At 42.8% G+C, this 24,226-nt stretch overlaps 1 protein-coding gene across 6 annotated transcripts in view; it reads right to left on the bottom strand.

The window, feature by feature from the left end:
* Positions 1 to 4,900: 4,900 nt before the first annotated feature.
* TTLL11 (tubulin tyrosine ligase like 11) overlaps positions 4,901 to 24,226 on the bottom strand; it is a 38,571-nt gene continuing 19,245 nt past the window's right edge. For 5 of the 6 annotated variants that reach the window (XM_062011880.1, XM_062011885.1, XM_062011883.1 and 2 more), the window contains 3 exons: positions 11,415 to 11,660; positions 8,684 to 8,790; positions 4,901 to 6,396 (listed from right to left, as the gene is read on the bottom strand). In XM_062011880.1, the coding sequence (XP_061867864.1) occupies positions 6,107 to 6,396; positions 8,684 to 8,790; positions 11,415 to 11,660 (643 nt within the window). In that variant the 3' untranslated portion in view covers positions 4,901 to 6,106. Of the gene's footprint in view, positions 6,397 to 8,161; positions 8,448 to 8,683; positions 8,791 to 11,414; positions 11,661 to 24,226 lie in introns of those variants that run through there. The other variant, XM_062011882.1, reaches the window with a different exon arrangement.

Below are 24,226 nucleotides of genomic sequence, written 5' to 3'. Positions count from 1 at the left end.
GCTTCCCAGCACTTCAGCTGCTCACCTCCATGTTGAGTCAAAACAGGCTTTTTGCTCCATTTACTAACAGTTTGTCTGTGAGATGCTGAAAGGCAGATTAGCAGTGCTGGGATTTGTGGGTCTTTGGTTGAAAACCCCAAGCATTGTCATCCTACAGAAGCAGGAACTTCCCACAGGAGTTTCCTTCCCTTACAATGCAGCTATTCACAGCCCTTTGTTGTTAACACTAAAACCCAAGCTTGTCTTAAAGCCCTCAGACATTAGTCAGAAGCCCTGTGTAGAAAGGGAACCAGCTCTAAAGGTCATTTAATAAGGTCTCAATTGCAGTTCATGTTATTTATTTGGACTAAGGCCAGGGTCACTTTGTTGTAACCCCCTATGATGCAGGGATTAGCTGTGTCCCCTGCAGAGTGCGTGGCTCTGGCAGTCAGAACACGACTGTCTCCATCCCACAGCAGCTGAACAGACTGTCAGGCTGCTGAAGGGACAGAGAGGCTGTTTTTAAGCAGTGTCAGTGACCCATAAAGTCCCTTTTCACAGTGAGTCTCCCACATCCCAGTGCTGGGCAGGAGGGAATGATGCTCTGGCACTCACTGCCAACCTGCTTTCCAGCATTTCCTCTCCCAGAACCAGAACAGAACTCCTCAGTTCAAGTAAATGAGCTCTTTCTTGAAGACAAAGGCAATTCTCTCTGAGAGGTGGCACATGGCTGAGTGTCCTGGTTTAACCCCAGCTGGCAGCTCAGCCCCAGGTGGATATGGAAAGGTGGGTATGGAAAAGAGCTCCAGCCAAACCCAGTGTCTCAGCTGTGCTCTTCCATCTCCCTGGCTAATGCTGGGGAATGCTGCATCTCTGCCTGCTCATGGTCTGCTGCTGCTGGCAAGTCAATTGACTCAGAGGAGTGCTGTCATTCCTCCTGCCAAAACTATGCACCAGGAGGAAAGGGGAATAAACATCTCTTCCCCACAAAACAAGCTTGAGAGCAGAGACAGGTAACACCAGCAGTAATTGAGCAGCAGAACTGCCAGGCACAGACACACACACAGCTGGTGACAGCACTCACATTTTTTGGACAGGTTTCTAATTACTGAGCACACTCGAGTGCAGGCACAGGCACATTAGCAGTCGTGCCACTCAGCCTCTCCAAAAGGAGGTGACAGCCATACAAAGAGTCATTACACAAGAAAAGTGGGTCCTCAGCTTGTGCTCAGAGCAGTTCTGACGGGAGTGGGCAGCAAGGAGCCCACAGCAGCACCGCTGGGAGACGGGACGGTGCTGTGGCTGTGCCCGGAGCCAGGTGCAGAATGAGCTCAACTACCAGAACATGCCAGCCAGGGAGGTGGTGGAGTCCCCATCCCTGGAGACACTTGAAAGCCATGTAGATGAGGTGCTAAGGGACACGGTGGGCTTGGCAGTGTGAGGTGAGTGGTTGGAGCTTAAAGGTCTTTTCCAACCAAAACAACTCTATGATCCCCTGGGGGGGCCCTTGGGTTGTGGGGCTGCAGGAGGGAGCTCCCAGTTCTTCAGACAAAGCTTCCCTGCATAGCAACCCTCCCCAAAACTGGCAACATCAATGAGAACCATAGAGTGCAATAATCTAACTCCTTGATAATACCCAAAAAAGCCAAGATCAGGAGACGGAAGGTGAGAGAGTTCAGTTCTCCCCTCCAATATGACAACAAGGGAGGAAAAAGTAGGAAGATCAAAGGGAAAGGCAGAGGTAAAACTGCAGAGTTAAAAGCTGGGAGAAAAAGAGCTTCAAGAAAAAGAAATGAAGTCAAGTTCTTTGATTAAAACAGAGGGCAATGGGTGAGCAGAGGGGAGGAAGAGAGAGAAAAATAGCTTTCCTAAAGCTGTGTTTATGTTCCACTGAAGATCGGTGGCTCTTTCTGCTTGCTGTGACCCCGAGGGCCTCTGCAGCCCTCCTGCGTGCACCCTCCCCCATCTGCCAGGGCAGCAACCCAAACCCAGCTCTTCATCTCATCTACATATCATCTATCCAGGACTGACACACTCACTAGCAGTGTTTATTAACTGCTACAGCGTTTGGGTCCATAGAACAGCAGCTGAATGATCAGAGCAAAGCCAAAGGCAGGCCCGACGGCAAGGCCCCACCATCCCCATGCACAGCTCCTGCTTTGGGGTGCCTTGATCAACCTCTGCAGGTGACAGAGACTGGAGGTGGAGAAAAGCCCAGTCCATGACAGATGTGCCAGTCACTTCATCTCCCATTTGAAGCTAAGGAGCTGTGCAGCAGCACCTCGTGCACTTGCTGGGCTGCTGATACCGGACTGCTGGGCAGGCCCCGCTGTCAGCATCCTTCTCTTGTTGATAAACAACAGCAATCGTTAGGAAAATGACCTACTTCACTCAGGGCTCCATTTGCTGAGGCTGGACCTGACCAAGCAGTGATTTATCACTCATTTCTGCTCTGTGAAACTGAAAGGCAGCCCACGTGCAGGGCAGCGGGACAGAGAGGAGAGGGGCCAGAGGGCAAAGCCACAGAGACTGACCCTCCAACCACCGAGACAGAAAGGCTTGAACTGATGCATCGACTCAGCAAAGGCTGATGCACAGCAACACCTCAAAGAGATGACACAGGAGAGACTCACCTTCAGAATGAAGGCACACAACATCCAGAAACGGTTGTACAGCAACATGGGAAACTGAGCTAATGGATTTGGCCAAATTGACCACATCAGTGTATTAGGCAAGCTGAGATCAAACTGTGGAATTAGGAAGAAACACAGCAAAGCACGATGGAAATGAAAACAAATTAGAGGGAACAGGGTAGTATTTAGAAGCAGATTGATACTGTCCATCAGACAGAGATCAGAATCAGGTCAGCCAGTGCTGGCTAGAAACGAGGAGCTCTGACAGTGACTATGGAAGTTACTCCTGCCATGGCAAGCAAGTGCAGAGTTGAGGCACCATCCAGGTGGGCCCCAGCTGGCAGCTGCTCCTCCTGAGGCAGCTCTTCCCACAACCTTAAGCACAGCCTTCAAGGGCTCCCACATCCAGCAGCACAGGAGCAATACTCTTGTCAGCCCCTAAAGCCCAATCCAGATTAGGCAGAAGACAGGTTTCATCTGACTCAGATTACAACTGCTTTATGCAGAGAAAGAACTTAAAATCAAACATGGAGGCATCAAGGCAGTCTGGGCACATTTGGGCTAGACACAAGCCTGAAGGGCTGAGGGATGTCTGGAGGGAAATGCTGGACTCACCTTGCCTCAAACCTTCCTCAGATGTTGAAATGTTTCATTCTGATTTATCCTCAATGAGCAGTACCTGACCCAGTATGTCCAGTAACAAGGAGTTCACTGGTGTGCAATGCACATATCTCCTATGTGATAAATGGAACAGTGAGTGCTGTGTTATTCCCTGAAAAGAGTATAGAGAAGTATTATTAACAAACCCTATGTCTACCGCCCTTCAAGTGTTGTTTCTTTTGCCAGAAAGGTACCTCAGGATCAGCACATTATCAGTGCTTCAGCATTCATGTTCTGAATAAAGCATCTCTGGCCATTTCTTTTGCATGTACACAGACTGGTAACTTAAAGGCTATGGGCAATTGCTTTGGATGCTAAATAATATGCAGAGGAAAGTGTATTAGATGGGAGGGAAGAGAAATGTGACTTTGTCATTAAGTCTCCAAAGTACACTCGTGCTTTATCCCCCTCCTCCCCCTGAGAATGAGATGGCATTCAATTTTCCAATTATATAAATACATGAACACTGGATCATGAGAGGCAGATAATTGAATATTTTGACTGTTCTACAAGGGACCCTTCACATTTGAAGTGGGAGATAAGCAGGGAACACTGCATCAGCCCATGTATGCACAGGCTATCAAAAGTCTGAATTCAAAGCCAGAGAATATAAAGATCTTCAAACCAATGACAGATCTTACCACTGTTCACCATATACAAGTGGTAATTTTTTTCCACTGACATCAGGGGAACTCACACAATAGCAGAACCTGGGTATTTTAGGCCATAGATTGTACTCCTTGAAAGCTGCAAGGAAAGGCGTTGGCAGCTGCAGCATTTCAAACCCGACTCTTGTGTAACTCCTTCTTTACAGGACATCAATCACCAGATGAGAGAAACTGTGAGCTATTTTCTAGTAACACAGTGCCAATCGCAAGACAAATGTCAGATGTCACAGAGTGAGAAGTAACCATTTTTCAACTTGTGAATGTCTTCAAATACATTCCAATGAAAGTGTGCAAAAAAAATGACCCTCTCAGCTTCATTTGCTCTGACAGATGCCAGACCTTGGAGTCTGGCATTTTATCTTCATACTGCAATAATCTTTATGAAACTTAAACAAGGCTGAGGGCAATGACATTAGTCTACAATTGTCCTCTTATGTACAATAAATAACGTTTCAAACAGTCTAAGTGTTGAACTGAAAACCATCACCTGCTACCGCTCTTGTTGGCGTTACAGGAAAAGACAAAGAGAAGAAGGGCTGCCCACACCTGGTGTTAACTCATGCTGGGTACTAGTGTCTGGTGGGCTCAGCTTGACTTGTGCATTGTTTTGCCATGCTGCTGATTGCCACTTGGGAAAAGTGGATGCTGCTTGAAACTAACATCAGGCAAGAAACTCAGCTTTCCCTGAAGAACAACTCACTCGATCTCGTGCACGCGTTTAGTCCGTGGCATGACCCGGGGGACTCCCTCTGCACCGACCACGGCCTTCCACAGTGGTGGTTCTGACACAACAGCTGCTGGAACGTTCTGACATTGAGCTCAGGTCATTTTCTCCAGCACAAAGGGAAGGGCCCAGATGCTGCACCATCTTCCAAGCTTTGCCATTTCTGACAGTATAAAGAACACCAAGACATGAGCAGACTCATGGACGTTAAAGAACAGCACAAAGGAAAATCCAACTCAGATGTAGGCATCCATTATTGTAATAAAACAGGGAACCAAAAGGAATTTGACTGAACAGCCCTGAAGTTCCAAGTTATTCCTGTCCTTACAGCCAGTCTCATGTTCTGCTTAGCTCACTCCCTGGAAGAGTGTGATTATGGAAGTCGTGGCTCATTTCACGAAAGGTACAGATGACTCTGTGCAGCTCCACTGGTACAGTCCAGCATTTTGACAGAATATCCTGTTACACATAACAGATCTGATCTGTACAGTTACAGTCGTATTCAAGGGGAGAAAAGGGAATATGTGCAAAGACAACAAAACCTGCAGGTTCAACTAGGGTAAAAAACATGCAAAAGGCAAAAAAATAGGCAAAGCTAGAGTACAATTAGTTTAGTCTAAAGTCAGTGACAGGATTGGTTTGACTGGAACTTAAATGAACCCTTAGGCCTTCACACTGCCAAGGCTCTTGCAGCAGCAGTGCTCAGTACCTGAACACAAAGCCACCACTTACTTAAAGTACATTTTTCCTGTGAATAAGTGTGAACTCATTGGTTCTGTGGAAGCAAAAGGATAAGTATCTTTCTCTTTCTTTAAAAAATTAACAGTACTTGTCATGGCAAAGACATGTACAAAGGAGAAGCCAAAAAATGATTTCAGTGCTTTAAGACTGACTCTAAAAATTAAGTGTGCAGACAATGACCAAATCTGTATTGAGTCCAAGCCACTGAAAGAAAAGGGTCAAAGCCTGGAGTCTGACCACAGACATCATTCTGGGTTTCAGCTTTATAAAGTCCACACTGGAATCTGAGCCTGCAGCTCCTTGCTGGGTCTCCATGACACGTCCAGCACATACAAAGGAACACAATTCCTTTGACAGGCGTGTGCCTCTCAGTGCAGTCAACCCCACAGTGCTGCCTATCACCCTGCTGTGTACTTTTGGTCCTTGTCTTCACACATGGTTTTCTCCCCATGTGGGATGAAAGCACAGTGTGTCACACGAGGTGTACAGCAGCTCCAACACCGAGGTCAATAACCAGCCATTGCAGGACCACGACTTGAGAACAGGAGCTTGCAGCAGCCTCCTTGATGCGTGTGAACAGGAAAAAGCTGAAAGAAAGAACTGTGGCTATCCAGATGAAGGAATTCAAGAGTCTCTCCTCCTGCAGCACACGCCTGTAGCTGGGGCTTGCCTCTCAGCCCTGTCCTGGTGAAGGAGCACCCTTAACAGCGATGGCTTCCATCGCCCGCACACTTGGTCCCCGCGGGCGGGCGGCTCAGGAGCGCGCTGTGTGCGGCGGCTGCCAGGGACACTCCGTCTGCCTGAGCAGGAAGGGCAGTGCTGCGGCGCTCTGCAGCCCCGCGGCCGCTCCCCACGCGCTTCTCGGCCAGGGCAGCCAGCTGGTCCTCACAGAAATCCATCAGCAACGCCACTTGCTCGTGGAGAGGGAGGGACTTGTATTTCTTCTGAGCCAGGCAGAAGAAAGCTTCAATGAAGGCTTGCAAACACATTCCTGCAAGGAAAAGGTGTTTATAGGAGATCCACAGCACAGCGTTCTCCAGCAAACGACATTCTGGAAACATAGAGCAGCTCTTGGTTCCTTTAGCAGCAAGTCCAAAGGTGCATGTGCTGGGTGTGGGCACACACAGTCCTGTTAGCTGGCATGCTTTACTTTAAACAGCAGCCATCTAGAATGCTCACTAAGGAAAGAAATTGCCTGGCCTTCAAAGACCAAAAGACAAGGTTTTGTGTATAACACACATGAGCTCACATGGTGTTTCAGTACACGGTAAGTCCAGGCCAGGCTACAGATGGGTGACACTGTCACTGAGGCCATTTCTGGTGTTGCAGACACCAGCCTGACCAGCAGCCTGGCATCCAGAGGCAAACTGGGACAGCAACAACCCATTTTATGATGTTGCACAACAACACCGAGGTAATTATCAGTCTGGATTTCTGCTGCCTCAAATGTTACACTGAAAGCACATCAGACACAGAGTAACACCTTGAGCTTCAAAGAAAACAGTCCACTTAGATAAAGAAAACCAAGTTTGTATCAGCATCTGAACTGGGTCACTTAAACCTCGTATTTCAGAGATGGACCTAAACCCAAGGTTCAAATGTGGAACTGCTGAAACAGTGTAATTTCAGTCTTCAAGCATGAGAAAGATAACCCTATTACCAAGTTATCACCTCATCCTACAGGTGAGCTGAAGTGTTGCTTTCCCTCTGCAAAGGCTGTACCAGGCATGAACCCTCACCCCTCCTCTAGAGGGGAAGAGGCCATGCTTTCAGCCATACTGGGTAACTTTACAACAGCAGTTTTGTTCCAACTGAATGAAAAACAAACAGGTGGAGTGTGTACGAAGGGAAAGTGGTGCAGTGCCAAAAAAATCTCTCTGCTCTAATAAAACTCTCTGCTCTGCTCTTTCACAAAGTCCCCTGCAGCAGCCCCATGCTGCAGCACAGACTCTTCAGGTGTTGTCTGATCACATCTTACTAATAACACATTACCACAGCCAGTCGAAAAAGGGGCTGCACAGCAACACTAATTACTGTATTTAAAACCTTGAAGTAATACCTACTTTAAGTCTTAATTAAGAAGCTAGACCATAATTGGTTTTGCAGAATGCCACCAACAAGGAACCGTTACAGCTGCTTTGTGCTTTAACTGGCTCTCCCAGTTTGAACATACACTTAAGAAGATTATTTTAGGACGAGATATTGAAAGGTTTGGGGTTTTTAACTCAATGTTGGCTTATTGATGCTGCAGGAAAGGCACCTTTTCAACATATTACAATTACATTCTGAAGTGTAATTTCTCTCAACTGAGGCTGCAGCTGATGTCACTCATGGTGATGGCTGTAAGGGAGCTTGCAAAGGAATTGTTGAGTTATCTGAAAGCAGCAGCTGCCAGCTCTGTAAATTATTTTATCAGTCATGGTGAGCTGCAGGCAGGGAAAGCACCTTTGGTAGCATACACACGTTCTCTCCCCTAAGAGACAATGATGTGAAGCATATGATGAAGAAAGTTAGAAGCTGCTGGTTTACAGCAGCAGCAAAGTTACTGTATTGGTTACAGCTGGAAGTGGCCCACACACAACGCCAACATAAATCGCTGGGTTTTTCGTGTTCTAGCAGCTGGAGAACACTTGGTTCATCAAGATTGTTAACAAATCTCTTCAGTCCTGAAAGCCTGAAGATTTACATGCACTTCTGTTATTTTTGCTAGTGAAATTCTAGGAGGGAATCACAGAAATGGTTTATATCTACACTGAAATGCTGAATGCAAACACTCACTTTACATACCTGTGGACTGAAGGTGACTCTCAGCAGACCACTTGTGATAAACCACCTCCTCTGCACTATATCTTCAGTTTCTCCCTTCTAATCTGGACTTTTTCCCTTCCGTCTGTCATGTGAACAGTCTACAGCTCAGTCTACAATCAGCTACTCTGACATGGACATACCTTCTTACACTGGAATTAAGTTGAAGGTTCCACTGGGAACGGTCTTCAATGCTTCTCTGCAAGCAGCAACAAGTCTTACACACCAGGAAGGGGCCTGAAGATGATTTGTTCCAATAAATTGAAAACCAAGAGTGATCTATTCTGGAGATAAAGGGGAACTGCCACAGCACTAAACGAAATAATTTGTTGTCCATGTACATGCCTCAGATGTATGTTCCCTGTTCCCATCTTTTTCATTGAATCTCTGAGATGTGCTTAAGCTACCAAAACTGCAAAAAACCCCAACAAAACACTCAGCCTCCAGAGTCTGCAAAGACAAAATGGTGCTACCTGATTCCTTGTGGTCAATTCCCATGCTGTTCCACCTTCTTGTGATATCAATATACAGGATATCTACAGAAGCCATTGAAAAATTGCTGTTACTCAGTTTGCAGTTCCTGTGAAAAACAGACAAAATAAAGAAGAAATTCAGACTAAATACAAACTTCCGAGTAGAAAAAGTTCTGCAGGGGCAACTGAGAGAACATTGGGAAAAAAAGTTGGTAACGTCTCTCCTCAGCCTCCTCCAGGCTGAACAGCCCCAGGGCTGCAGCCTTCCCTCCTCAGAGATGTCCCAGGCCCCTCAGCATCTTGGTAGCCCTGCACTGGCCTCTCTCCAGCACTTCCCTGTCTTTCTTGAACTGGGGAACCCAGAACTGGAAGCAGGACTCCAGATGTGGCCTTACAAGGGCAGAGTAGAGGTGGAGGAGAACTTCCCTTGACCTTCTGGCCACACTCTTCTTAACACACCATAGAAACCCGCTGTGAAACCCAGCACAAATCTGCACAGACTATCTACACAAGACAGAGAAAGGCTCTTTTTTTGACTAACTGATCCTGTTTGAAAAGGGCTGGAGGGAAACTTGTCAGCTCAGAATTACTTCTTCGTGCCTGAACACTGAAGAGATTTGCCCTGTGCATTACTGAATGCTGTGTGGCAAACAGCAGCATCTCTGGATGCATCTCAGGCATTCAGTGATAAACACATGTAGGAGATTGACACTTGTGTGGTCTGAGCCTGCACTATAGTGTCCATCAGATGAGAATGAGCCATCTGTCCAGGATTTCCAGATGTCTGGCAGCCTGGCTGGAACCAGCACACATGCCAAAGAGCTGGCCAAAATTTCCAGTCAGAACATAAAAAACCCAAAAAAACCCCCACAAAACCCAGCCCAAATCCCCAGATAGTTTAAAAGAATCTCACTCTTTAGTAGCATAAGCCAAGGGCCCCTAAAACAGAGAGCTAAGTCCTAGGTAGTCCCAAAAACCATCTTAGGCAGCATCCAAACATGGACTAGAGCCACGTTCCATGATTCCCTTTCAGTTCTTTCTCAGAATGAAGAAATTATTGAAGAGGAACAGATTTTGATTAGCTAGAATTTGAGTGGAGAGTCTCTGCCCACAGGCTCATGCACACACACAGAGTCACACTTGTGTACCACTTCATTCCTGAAAAGGGACACAATGCACATCTCAGAAACACGACCTTATTTCTGAACTGAGCACTAAAGCCAGTGTGGCATTTCACTGAAGGGCCACAAGAGCTGGGAGAGGTCCCCTGTGAAAAAAAAATGAACAGAATATTTGCCAGTATTAAAAAGTTGAATTTAATGTGCAGTAGGAACCTGGAAAAACCATTTCACTAAGATACAGCAACTTATTTTCATATTCTTAAATGAAAATGTTGGCATTTGTTCTGTTTTCCTATGACAAATGCCAAATTAAGGCTGGACTAAACAATGGAAAATATAGAACTGGAAACAATTCTGTACTGGTCTGTGGATAGAGCAGATGCCTTCAGTCATTTTCTATATATTGTCATTTGTATAACTCAGATTGTTTATATTCATTCCTGAATGCTAAATGCATCTGCATAGAAGCAGGATCTGTATTTTAAGAGTGCATCTGCTGCTGCTGCTCATTTCTTTTGTCATTGTCAATGAAAGACAGAAAATGAGATATTTGTACCATGACTAGAACAGATATATCCACACAAAGCAGTGAAAAAAACCCCTCACAAAAAAAAAGTATGTGAAAAAATAAATTGAGTTCCTTGCCATTGCAAGCTGCAATTTCACAATGCAAATCCTCAACACACAATGCAGCAGCAACTGGCCTTTGGAAATCCTTTCCTGGGGCAGATGGCTGTGCCCCAGAGCCAGCAGAAGCAGATCTCAAGTCACCCAGTTTCAGCTGTCACTTTCCCACAACGGTATTCCTGTGATTTACTGGGAACATGACATGTTGACTAAGACCACAAATAGTATCGCCCAGAGGATCACTGACTTGCTGCAGAATGAAGAGAGAGCAGTGGAGGGCTACAAAGATGATTCAGGGACTGGAACATCTCTGTGAGGAGGAAAGGCTGTGAGCCCTGGGACTGTTTAGCCTGGAGAAGGCTGAGAGGGGCCTTTATCAATGCTGATCAATACCTAAAGGGTAGGTGCCAAGAAGCTGGGGCCAGTCCTTGTTCTGTGGTGGCCAGTGATAGGACAAGGGGCAACAGGTACAAGCTGGAACATCGAAAGATCCATCAGAACAGGAGGAGAAAGTCCTTTGGTGCTGAGGTGAGGGAGACCTGGCCCAGGCTGACCAGGGAGGGTGTGGAGGCTCCTTCTCAGGAGGTTTCCAAACCCACCTGGACACGTTCCTGTGCCCCCTGAGTGAGGGGAACCTGCTTTAGCAGGGGGTTGGGGCTGGAGGAGCTCTGCAGGGCCCTTCCAAATCCCACTGTTTAGGGATCTGGGGATTCTGTTCAAGACCCAGCTTCCTGGTAGACACAGTTTCACAGGTCAGGTATTTTGAGAGCTTAAAATGATAAACATCTGTTTTACGAAACATGTGCCATGGTTCAACGGAACTTATGGGGAAAAGTTGCTAAACCAACAAGGTAAAAGTGTACCAGGGATAGGGCATGCTTTTATTCAACAAAACTGAAACTAAGCACAGGGACAGCACTCAGAGTTTCCAACTTCTTGACTATGTTTTAAGTGAGTCCTAAAGAAGCCGTCACTGTACTCACCTGATGAACGTTCGGAAACCCGTTGGCCCCAACTTTGTTGTCCCTTTTACACCAAGAAATCGGATGAAAAGTGCAGCCACCCTGTCCACAAGCCGCAGGTAGTTAAACTGCTTGGCATACTTGGGAAACACTTGCTTGAGACAGAGGGAGGGGAGATGAGCCTCTGGGCTTGGCGGGGCATCACCTGCTGGCCCCACATCCAGTAGCTTTTCCTTGGCTTCTCCCACCTCCTCCAAAGCCTGACACCTGTAAGACATAAAATGATCATATCTCATGTTAACCTCACTCTTAAAGGATTCAATATGATATGTTTCTGTTTTGTTTCATTATAAAACATTATGAGGTCTTTACAATAATGAGAATCAAGAATACTGAGGTTTCCTAAGGCAGAAACCATCTGCTGGAGCACTTAAACAGATAACGAGTGGATCGTTCTCTGACACCCAAAATAACACCTATAAATACAATTGACAAAGAGATGCTGCACCATTACCAGTTAATTGTGAGAGCTAGCTCCTAACTTGCCTGGGAGCTGGCCACAATCATGTCTTTTATCTCTAAGTTTAGAAATTTTACCCTTTATAGTAAACCTCTCCTTTATCAAAGTCTCGGGTTTACCACCCAAGGTCTTTGTAACCTCCCAAAAGGTAACAGGCTGATGTCCTCCCCAGAGATGAGGAACTGCACCTTGGTATTATCACCATCCAACAAATACAGGTAGAAAAAGACAAGTTTCACGGAATTTCATGGAATATTTCACTGGAAATACTTAGAGACTGAAATAATCTAATCATATTTAAATGTATTTTCCAGTAACGATTAGAGGCCCTTCCCTTCTCTGATAAGTGAGGCACAAGAAGCACAGTAAGATATATTTGCAAAGAAGAAACACTAACAATGCATTCAGAAGCAATACAGTTCACACACATAAATGTATCCTGGCACTACTCAGAAGACAATTTCTGGGCAATCCCATTATTTTTTCTTCAACTCCTCTGTGCATACTGTCAAAATACATTATTTCATCGTCACTGTTCTTGCCAAATCCCCTGAATAAAGCTGATGGAGATAATGATGTTCCAAAATCAATGTTACATGTTTATTCAGCATGACATGTTTTTGCTTTTTTTTTCTGCAATTGACATATCAAGACAAAATTAAAGACTGCTATCCTCCTAAGCTCAGAAAGCCTGAGAGCTGATGGCAATTACTTGGCACCCTCGAAGCATATGCAGGTTTTTCTTTCCTTCCCAGTCATTTTTCTAAGTGCCTATCATCAGGCATAATTCACACCAGGCACTAAAAAAATTAATGCTTTTGCTACATTGATCTTTTGTGTTCCTGAGCAGATTTAGAGTCCTCCAGAAAGTTCCCTTCCCACTGAGGATAACAATCAACATAGTTATTATTCACCCACAGCAATGTAAAAGTTATTGAGACAAATCTACAGTAAATCTGTACCTTCCAGCTTGGACTGCAAAAGGCAGATTTCCTTCCTTCCCCTACAACCCTCCTGTAGTCACTCATCCATAACAAATATCCCCATGGGATTTTTAGCCTCTCTCTTGTACTAAATTTCCCTGAAAGACATGAATCCACTGCCACACTGTGTCTGCTTGCAGTAAAGAATACTTCAAACCTCTAACGAGATGTATGATGAAAATAAATGGATGGCACAAGTAAGAATCAAAAAACCTCCCTGTAATTAGTATGAGCTAAATGGTAATAGCTAATTTCTAACAGACACTTCTGGGGCCAAGCTTTCAACCCTGCCTGAATCTGGGCTCTGAACCCATTCACACCTTCCGATGGCAGCAGTTCTGCATCCACTGCAGCACCTGCCCAGACTGGAACCAGAGATGTAGCTGCTCAGTGCAGAACCGAGGCTGGAACTGTCTCCCTGCCCCAAAAGGCAGCTCCAAGTTCATTGTGATGAGCTTTGACTGTTAGCAGAGGCTGCAACAGCTCTTTGTAGAAAGTCTCCATGTTCAACCTCTTCTGGTGCTATCGACTCAGGGGACTGTCACACTGCAATCTCAAAGCATCTGTTCTCAGACAGCTATTGTTATAAACTCCTAAGATAACAGTACATTCCTCAGTACTGAGTGTATGTCAACGAGATCATTTGTTGAGAGAAAAGACTTTAAGAAATGAATTAAAATCTCGACTAGTGCTTGGGTAATGTTCCTCTGCTGCAGAGAGCAAAGAAGAAAAATATTGTTATTTTTGTCTCAAGTAAAGCTTAAAGTAATAAATCATTAGTTTTGTTCTTTCCCATGTAAGACTGGACGGTGGTTTCACTGCCATGGAGTACGTACAGCCACGAGACAGGCAGTGTGCAGGCTTCTATTTTTAGTCTTAAAAGATCTGTTCATTCATTTGAAAATTCAAATCTTCAGCCAGTTAACTAGAGCTTGACCAAAATGTGAAACTCTGTACTCAGTAGGAAAGAATCACAGAATCTTAAGGGTTGGAAGGGACCTCAAAAGCTCCAACTCCCCTGCCAGAGCAGGACCACCTAGAGTAGGTCACACAGGAACTCGTCCAGGTGGGTCTGAATGTCTCCAGAGGAGACTCCACAGCTCATCTGGGCTGCCTGTTGTAGTAGGTTGTGCTGTTTGTAACATAACTCTCATTTTCACAATGCCTGGAAGCCCTGAACCCTTTCTCAATCTAAATTCAACAGTGTTTTGGATTGCACATGATTCATCCATCACTAATGTTTTCAGTTAAAAAACCACAAGGCTTTACTGTAACAGACACAAACAGAGCTGGGGAAGTTTCATTTTTACAGAAAATGCTGAAGAGGATGTTAAGGGGATCAGCTTCAGAGAAACTGAATCACAGCCCCAGAACTCTGGTGCCTGCATTGCCAGGCAGGGGTGGGAGGTTGGAGCGTTGTCCATCCACCCCATATCAGAGACAGAAGTTTGACCTGGGGAACATCTCATCTGCAAATCTGTACTTCCTTTGCAATCCTGTGTCTCCTTCCTGCTGCAGCAACAATCCCTGGAACTGCTGAGGAAGCACAGGAGTTTAAAAGAGTGGTTTCATTCTTCAACCCCCATCCTCAAAAGAGATGTGAAATGGTCATGAAGCAAACACCTAAACCAAAGTGGGAAAGAAATACTGCAGATACATGGCTGCTGGGAGCCAGACAAGACTGGACAAAGGCAAGTTATTAAATGGGACTAACGTCAGACATTTTGGACAAGCACTGTGGTGGAGTGGTGGGGGAGGGAGCAGAGGCTCCAAAATGCTGAAACAAATCTCCAGAAAGAGAATCTTGCACAGGTTCCCTCCATTAGCTCCTTTCTCACAGGATTCCCATCAGGCATGGAGAGGAGCAGAAAGCTGAGACCCACTCTTTAAAGCTGCTCCTTAGAATTAACTGTTTTGACTGACAGGGCTGAGTCAGGCTAAATGAATGAAAGGTCAAATATAAGGTAATGCTGCTGTTGCCATACAGAATAAAAGCAAAGCTTAATTTACATACTAATGTCTGACCTCGATACATTCATTTCTCTAATTCTGCAGCTCATGATCTGTCTCTCTTCAGAAATGATCAACTGTGGAGGAAATATTAACTGCATCTTTATAAAAGAATTTCAATTTCACTAAAGCTCATGGAAACAACATCTAAGACTACTTATCTCTTACACATGATGACTAATTTATTAATGTTTCCTCCATCTATCTTTTATCCCTTCCATTCTGACTGGCCTTAATCTTTATGCAAATGCAGGTTCCTAAGGAACAAACAAATTTGCAGTTACTAATTAAAGGCTTCGAAATTCACAGCATTTTGTCTACTTGGATATAAAATTCGGTTGCCAAGTTCCGAAAAAAAAGGGTAAGGCTTGCAATATTAATATTTCTAAGAGCACTGACTCTGTATATTTAACATTTAGGGCATTGCTAGAAGTAAAAATCAGGCAATTCTGGTATCAGCTGACAACTGCTTACCTAATAAAAGAAAATATTCTATTTGGGGTTCTGAAGCTGTAATTATTCCCTCAGCTGAGCCTCTATTCTCAAAGAAAGCACTATGTTAACATAGTTAAAGGCAGAGAATACTTTGCATGACAAATCTATCTATTCACTCATTTATCACCACTGCATATGGACCTCCCAAGAAACAGATATGTGCTTGTTAGTGGAGTGTGTAGGTATGAAATCCATTTGTGTGCTCACTCACAGAAATAAATGGCGCAGTGTCTCTGTTTTATCAGCCATTCATGAATTTTCTTTCATGAACTAATCCCATTACTGTTATGAGCACAGAGGCTTCCAGCACTCCCAGTACGTCACAGCGAGAAGTTTCCCAGTCTGACTGCACGTTGTGTCAATCATCAGTGTCTCATTTCCCTTTGAAAAATTTTTCTCCTAGACAATTTAAGTGCTTGTGATCATAGAATCATAGAATGGTAGAGGTTGGAAGGGACCTCCAGAGATCATTTAGTCCAACCCCCTGCAGAAGCAGGTTCACCTAGATCAGGGTGCATAGGAACATGTCCCGGAGGGTCTTGAAGAGCTCCAAGGAAGGAGACTCCAGTGATCTTAGTATCTTCCAGATGAGAAAAGATTTGATTTTAGGACATTTTTAAAAAGAAACATGTATAAAAAGAAGATTAGGCTTCTTACACAACTCAGAAGGGCTGTGTTAATTCCCTTGTATTTTAAACTAAAGCTCAATCCAATACACCATTTCAAACCTGTCATGTGACACGCTGAGTGTTCACCGGTGACACTGATCACATTTAGTTCTGTTCAACTGCCTTACTAGGTGATGACAGGAATCAGTACAGCAGCGCACCAGAGACAGAAGAGACAGCCTCCAGAGATACAAGTAGATACTGTACACCTGGGATGAACATCCAGCTGGATGTAAGAGCTGCACTCGAGCTCTGGTTTAATTCCTACAGCACTCCCTAATACACAGTTTAAATCACTGAAGAACTATATTGGAGGAGCCTCGGGTGCAGTATGCCAAAAAGAGAGTTATTTCCTAATTATTAATTGAGACTCTTGATTTCCAACTTTCTCTTTTTAAGAATAATGGTAATATCAGGCTGCATTAGCTAATGATTTATTAGTTTTAATGTAAGAGAAGCAGTGGGTGCTTATGCTATTACCTGTCATCTATTTGAGTGCTGTAGAAAATATGGCATTACTGTAACAAACTAATGGCTAAGCAATGCAAAACCTGCTTTGAAAGACTTTGTTCCACTTTAGCAAAAAATTATTACAGAGCAAACATGATTAAATATGGTCCCCAGTACCTTATTTTTGTGGAGGTGGCTTTTATTATTCCTAGTAGGTTTATTTGTGTTCCCTGTTTGCTTTTAAGGTACTTATGTGCCTCGTTATTTTCAGGTTTCCTTTGTTTCTTCAGAAAAGTGTGCCTTAAAAATAGTAATATAGGATACTGCAAAGGCAAACCAGTTGTAAAGCCTGATAATACAGTTAACCAACATTAAATTAGACCACCAAGTGTCTTACAGTAGAACAGAAAAAAACCCTAAACCCCATGGTATTTCTTCCCATGTGGAAATTATTCTTAGAAAGCAGTCATGATTATGCCAGGGTAGAAAAGGAGCTTTACCCTGTCATCCAACGGAGTAGAAAGCAGCAGTGCAATTGCATTTTATCAGCAGTAATCCTCCTATTAAAGCAGGTGAATTCTACATACACAAAATAACACTACTGATGATTACACTGCTGTTAAGTCATGTGGCTTTCTCCTCTCATTCTGTGGCAACTGGGTGCTAGGCAGTTTTATTGCTTTCTCATTTTTTTCAGAGACTAGAGACCAATTATTACTTAAAAATAAGCCAATCATCTCTCCTGCTAAAAGATGACTAGCAGCAGAAGTTAAATTATAGAGAACATCACTGCCCCCAATACATTAATTTCTGTCACTCTGTCACTGTAAAAAAATTACAGCAGATAGAATCTCTTTGAAGGGGGATCAAGTCATGGAAAGTACGAGCCTGGTTTTAAATAGAATTTTAATTCTAATGAAAGCTTCAGGGAATGATGTTTATGCTGCTTATCTTTCATACCTGGTGATTAAGTTAATTTATACTTAATGGAAGAGGATATTTCTAATCCCTAGACAGGCTCAACATCTGTCTCTGCCTATGTTTTTGGAAGCCTTAAGCTGCTTGTGATTGATATAATAAAACCAGGATCCTGCAGAACTGACACCTGAAGGATATCTGTAAGAAGGAAAATGTTATTTGTCTGCTCAGTGCCTGTGCTTAAGGGAAGCCAAAATCCCAAGCACTTAATTTTGCTGTCCCTAAAAACCTGCTTCACACTCCCTCAACCATTCTTATGCGACTATGAACAGGGGAAGAAGCAAACAGTCCTCAGATATGGTTAGGATCTAATATTCACAGTCCTGTGCAGTATCTGAGAACACGTAACTTTCTGATGGCCTGAAGCTGATGAAAACAATAAAGCTCCTGAAAAAAAAAAGATCCCCAAATCAGAGAAATAATCTCAATTTTCCCTTCACTTCTCATTCCATGTCTTTGTAAGACTAAATAGTTGCAAAATAAATGCTTGCATTTACCCTATGGTTACAACAGAAAAAAGCCTCGGGAAGTGAACATCTTGCCAGGAAAAGAGAGAGTTTTCAATCCTTGTCCCAGCAAATCACAGTGTTCCTGGAGAGGAAAGAAAACGGAGGAAAAAAAGGGATTTCCAGCTGTCATGTATACCCAGGAATAACATGGATATGTTAAAGTGATGCTTTTCCAGAGACGAAAGCAGCTACCAGAGATTCCAAAGCAGCTCACACACTGGCAAAACGTACAGAAGTTCAAAGCAACCCAGAATGGAGGGAGGAAGATCTAGAAGGTGAATGGAAGTCAAGTAGCAAAAGAAAACCAAAAAGCCCATACTGCAGGTCTGACTACTTCATGTGAAACTGTTTCTGCAAAGGGATAAGTCAGTGCCCACAGTTGCCCGAACACGCCGCAATTCCCAGCTGCACCAACAAGTATGTGCTACGAGTTCTTTCCCTCTGAGCCCTGACATCTAAACACATTGCAGATAAAGAATTCTTAGAAGGCATGTGCACGTAAGATTTTTCCACTGGTGTTCAGGGATATCATCTGTGCCTACTCATTCATTTGTTCCATCTTACTGTTACCTTAATAAAATGCTGTTATGCAGCCCAGGAGCCCTCCTGCACAGAAATGATTTGTTTCTTATATTAGTAAGGTGATGTACCTTAGCATGCCCTTGGCTTATCGATTTGTTATAACATCATCTGGGTTGCACGAAATCTGGCTTTTTTCTAATCAATTTGTTTGTGAGCTGTGCCATTCCTGAGAGAACATTAAGTACATACTGCAACTCAGCAGCCCCAGGAAGAATTTACAAAGATATAACTGGAAACCAAGAAAAGCATTCATGGCTTGCTACACAGATTTCATGCAATCAAAACCATCTCTATCACAAACACTAGCTTTGGGTACACAAAACGTACAGATTGTACAGACAGCAAGGAGTCAGGCATGGGATAAGACGTTTTTATATCTCATACAAAGATACATATTGGCATGCTGTATATACAGACATAGAAATATAAATACACATGATACACTACAATTTATCTTAATGGTTTTCATAGAATAAGTATTCAAGTGTTTACTACCTGGTGGGAAATAACTTAGTATCAGAAAGATTACAGAAAATTAGAAGCTACTGGAGTGTACAGCCTAGACTGACTGGAAGAATTAATTTAAAAGCAGAGTTGCTTCTGTGCAGCACAAACGTGCATCCAAGAAGGTAAAAGGGGAAAAGAAGTTTAACAAATACATCCTTAATTTTAGACAAGGCAATTAAGACAACATTCTGAAATCAAATCTAATTCAGGAAGTATTCAACTGCAGGTTAATAATGGAAATTGTGTTACATACAAAAGCTGTATACTGAAGAGTGCAGATGAAACACTCCTGAAGTAAATCAGGATACCACCTAAAAACTAGATCATGTTTAGCAAGCTACAGGGTAAGCAGAGGTGAAGATTATTTTGCTGATAGCAGAAACTCAGCTCAAGTGATTAATACATTGAAGTGTCAGGGAAAAAACAATTTGCACCCAACCACGTTCCTGTAAGAACATGCAAATTCAGGAACCCACCGGGACAGACAAGCACACAGATGTCTCTGCCCCGTAAGACAGAGAGAAAAAGAGTTTTTAACTTCCAAACACAACAGCTTTCTTGTATTGAAAACTAAAGAGGAAATTACAGCAAATCCAAGGGAAGAAGATGTAGTCATCTCTCTTTAAAATGTACTTTAAAAAATTAAACCATTTCATTAAGGAAACTGCTCATTTCCTCCTCTTCTTTGCACTAGACAGGCTGCAACTGATGCAATCTAGCAGAGGGAGAGAGGAGATGGCATTTTAGACAGTATAGAAGATGAGGAATAAACATTCCTTCCCTATATGAAGAACACAGATTTCAATGAAGGCAATTTTCACTGGAGGAAGTCCGTCGGCGTGCTGCTGAACAGCCTCTTTTCACACCAGACAGCACACTAAGCCATGTTCTCCTCTGCCCCACTACTCTCTTCAGTAGATTCACCAGGAACCAATCTAAATCCGTTACAGGCAACTCATTTGTTTAGCTTTTACTACACCACAGTTTTTGAACTTAAGAGTTAGCCCAGATTAACAGTCTCTGACACAATGTATTGTACTTGCAGAGCTGGATGTCTGCCTAGCTCACTGAGGCAGAGAAGCCCAAAACAACCTGAGCCAAGTACTGAAAATTAGTTGGAAATTAAGCTCTTGTTCAACACAAAAACACTAACTCCTTTTCAGCCTGAAGAGATGTCAGCCTTAAAGGCTACATACAAGAAGCCCTGAATGGTGGAAATAACATCAAAGAACACCAAGGACTTATCTACCACACTATTTTCTGCAAGCCAGTTTACCTCTGAAGTAAAGAAAGGTGCAAGGCCTTAACAACTACCATCAATTTCACTCTCTCAAAGGTACCCAGAGCTTACTCCACAAAACATTTTTAAGCATGCACTTAAGTACTTGATGAATAAGGTGAAAAAGGCTATTTGTTTTATATCCTAGCCAATGTAATCTGAGCCCATTTCTGACCACGCTTAATCTGAATTTTCACCAGCATCTTGTCATCAGCAAGGGCTGGATCCAGCAAACATCTGTATGGCAACAAAGCTCCTGGGATGCTTTGAAGTGTTACTGAGTTTGTGTTAAAAAAATAAAGCAAAAAAACCCAAACTGAAACAACAAAGAAGCTTATTTTGTTAGAACTCAGCCAAAGCAGGAGCACACACCAAAGGAGCTCCAACATCTCTGCTGTCAGTCACAGGATGAGGCTTGGAGAGCCGCCAAGCGCTGTGAAACCTCACTACCACGTTTTTTATCACAGCTCAGTGAATCCAATGGGACTCTCCTTGCCCCAGTCATTACTGCTCCTTATGAGGGATGCAGAATACAATGTGTCTTAAGCCAGATTATATTACTGTTAGGATTCACTTACAATCGCTAACTAAATAACAGATTTAAAAGATGCATTTACAGCCATTGCCTCCACATTCCTTTTTATGTCATTTGGAATGAGACTAAGCAGCTACTCCACTGTATTACTGACCTCCCTTCTTGGGCAAACCTTGAAGACAACAGCAACTAAGATTTCTTAATAATCAACTTAAAATGCAACACTGTGGGAATATCTAAGAGATGTAATTGCTGGGGTATGTTTTGATATATTAGAATGTATGAAAAGATGAGATTTGATGGACGTACTCAGGTCACATTCCTCAGTTTATTTCCAATCCTTCCTCTATTGCCTACTAGAAATGTCAGAGAGCAAAACGAAAGGAGATGTCAATAAAAATGTAAGGAAATTAGCTCTGTCCGAAAACATCGTGATTCAAGCCCAATTGGACAAACTAGTCTCCATTTGCAATTTGATAATGTAAAAGCAGGCTGGTTCACAGCAGAGCTGGGGCACTGCAGAACACCAATTACTGCAAAAGCGTTCAGGGGCTTTGGACCAAGTAACTTCACAGTGAAACCTTTTAAAATTCTGCAACCCATATCAATCCTTGTCCATTACAATTTTCAAATGAACTGGGCCTGTCATCAGCTTGCTTGCTTAGTACATTCTAAGCACTTCCAGCTGTCCCTCAATATGGGGCCATTTCAAGAGTTTCACAACAAGACTGAATTAATTCTTTATGTGGAAGTTAAAGTACAGTCTTTACATTTGAGATCTAAGTGCTTGGAATACAATATATGAGCAAATACAGACCTCACTTGCAAAACTCACAGGATTTCCTGCAGGGCCTGTCCTAATCAATAGCAGAAAGGTTAAAATCTCTTAAAGGTAAAGAAGATAGATAATTGGAAGAGCAAGAACAGAGAGCAAAGATCAAGGTGCCTGTAATATTTGCTTCACAGAAATGAACAGAGTAGTTGAGGCTAGTTGCTGTTGAGCAGAATAAGAAATAGCAGCAGAAATAAATACTCTCCAACTACTGAAAAACCAAGTTAATGTTTCACTAATCTGAACTGAAGTACCATCGAAAAACATCACATTGAGAAGTCTCCCTCACATGTCTAACTCATCAAAAGCCGCATGGGCTAACGTAACAGACAAGAATTGATACTGAAGTTGGCAGATTGCCTGATGAAGGAATAAACCAAAAAGCCCTCTAGGAAAGAGAAAAGGTCTGATTCAATGTGCTTTCAAAGGACTTTGGCAGAATGATGCTGAATATGAATGCTGGGTCATTTTGACTGATGGAGAAAGAAAATTGTGTCAGTCTCCAAAATGAACCAGAGTAAAAAGATCAATCTCAAGAAAGCTACACATATGAGTTCATACACTCTTAGGCAGAATGAAGAGGTGGTGCTTGAGAAGCATTTGAATAGCTGAAAACCTGACTGGACTTCCAAGTGATAGCAAAGGGATACAGGAACCAATCTAAAGCTCTAATAGGCAACTCATAAACTCAATTAGATAAAGGAAACCAAAATACTGATACTACCATAGCTGGGTTTATGATATGCTTAATTTTACAAGCACTAAACTCACCCCATATAATGCAAAAGGCACAGATAACCCTGAGAAACAAATGCCTCTGGAACATAATACAGTTACTCACAGAAGCAGAAACCAAGATACAATACAACTGAAGAACAGTCATTACTTGCTGATCAGTGACAGCTGCAACACCAGTGGTCTCCCACTCAGTCTTTCCATATGTGCACCGAGTTTCTGACCCTCTTAAACAACCCCTGTCACACAGTCACAACCTTACAACATGTATAGCGAGATAAACACAGCAATCAATGGCAAGAATGACTTTATCACCCTCAAAATCTAGGATAATGGTACTCTTGAGACACCTTTGCACAGTATATTTTCACATTTCCATTAAACACGACAAAAACATCAGGGGAGGTTACAAAACTGAATTTAAAAAGTCTGTAAAATAAATGAAACCAGCTGCACAGTGATTTCCTGACAGTTTTTTTCCTCTCTTTAAGGAAGTACAAAATTGTTCCTCAGTATCAAGAAATTAAGAGTAGCTTTAGGAGTTAGAAAGTCTTTGAAACATCCCAAACAGAAACATTACTGAAAGGTTTAAGGCCCACATTCCTCTTGCAGTTAGTAGACACAATTAGACCCATCAGTCACTACTAATACAGCAGGAGAAACCTTCTACAGAAGCTGCCACCTTAACCTAAGTTACATTTAAGGGAGAAAGTACATAAGTAGAATGTCCAGAAATTAACTGATATTAACATTTAATACATATCACATATTCTCCACATATAAACTATTCACTTTGTCCTATATCAGAGAAAGAAAACATTTATCCACACAGTAGGAAAAACTGAACCATCTTGTTTTGTGCAAAGAAAGGAGATCTTTTGTGTAATAAGTTCTACAAAACCTTGACTGGAATTTCTTCTAACTACATCACACTTAGAGATAAAAAAGTCAAACTGACACACATTAATATTTAGAGGGTGCTCACTGAAGAGAGTGACATTAGCCAGTGTTTGCACGCTGAGCTTGCAAAAATTTGAGAGAGACCACATTGAGGTTCCCCCTGCTCAGAAAATTACTTAATCATATTTGACATTTGCTGGAGCTGTGGAATCCAGAGAAGAGAATCATACCTGACAGATTGTTAAAATAAGGGAAAAATAATCAGAACATCACAAATAAATTTCAAGGCTGAATTCAAAAGGGAAAACACAGAAGTGGTACACACAGAGAATAACACCCACGACGAGAGAAACTAGCAATGAAGCAGCAATACCATAACAGACCATACATATACTTGTTTTTACAGGCACAATGAATTGATTGTTTTTATAACAGCCACAGATTAAATTACATTTCATTTCCAAAGTGTTTCAATTCTTTCTTCTGTCAATGGCCATTTCAGTGCTGAATGAAAGTCATTATATCACTTAGGGAGCTGCACCCTCATCATCTCTAGCAAGTAAAAAGCAGATTTTATTCCATGAGCAACTCATATTTCTAAGGACAAGAAGTTCACAATATTATGCTTTCTTTGTCAAAAGTATAAAATGCTTATTTTCTGTCTTGAAATATGTAAGGAACTAGGCATGGAAATGCAGGACACAATAACCAACAGCAATATAAATACAAAGAAGTCTCTTCTTATTGCTGGATTAAGTAGCATTATCAAACCAAGGCACAAATATTTCAGACAGGACAGGGAAGCAGGTCATTAGCACTGATGAGATGATATAAATGATCTTCCTGAAAC

The sequence above is a fragment of the Colius striatus genome, chromosome 19, assembly GCF_028858725.1.
Source record: "Colius striatus isolate bColStr4 chromosome 19, bColStr4.1.hap1, whole genome shotgun sequence".
Lineage (NCBI taxonomy): Eukaryota > Metazoa > Chordata > Aves > Coliiformes > Coliidae > Colius > Colius striatus.
This window is presented reverse-complemented; position numbering and strand designations above follow the sequence as displayed.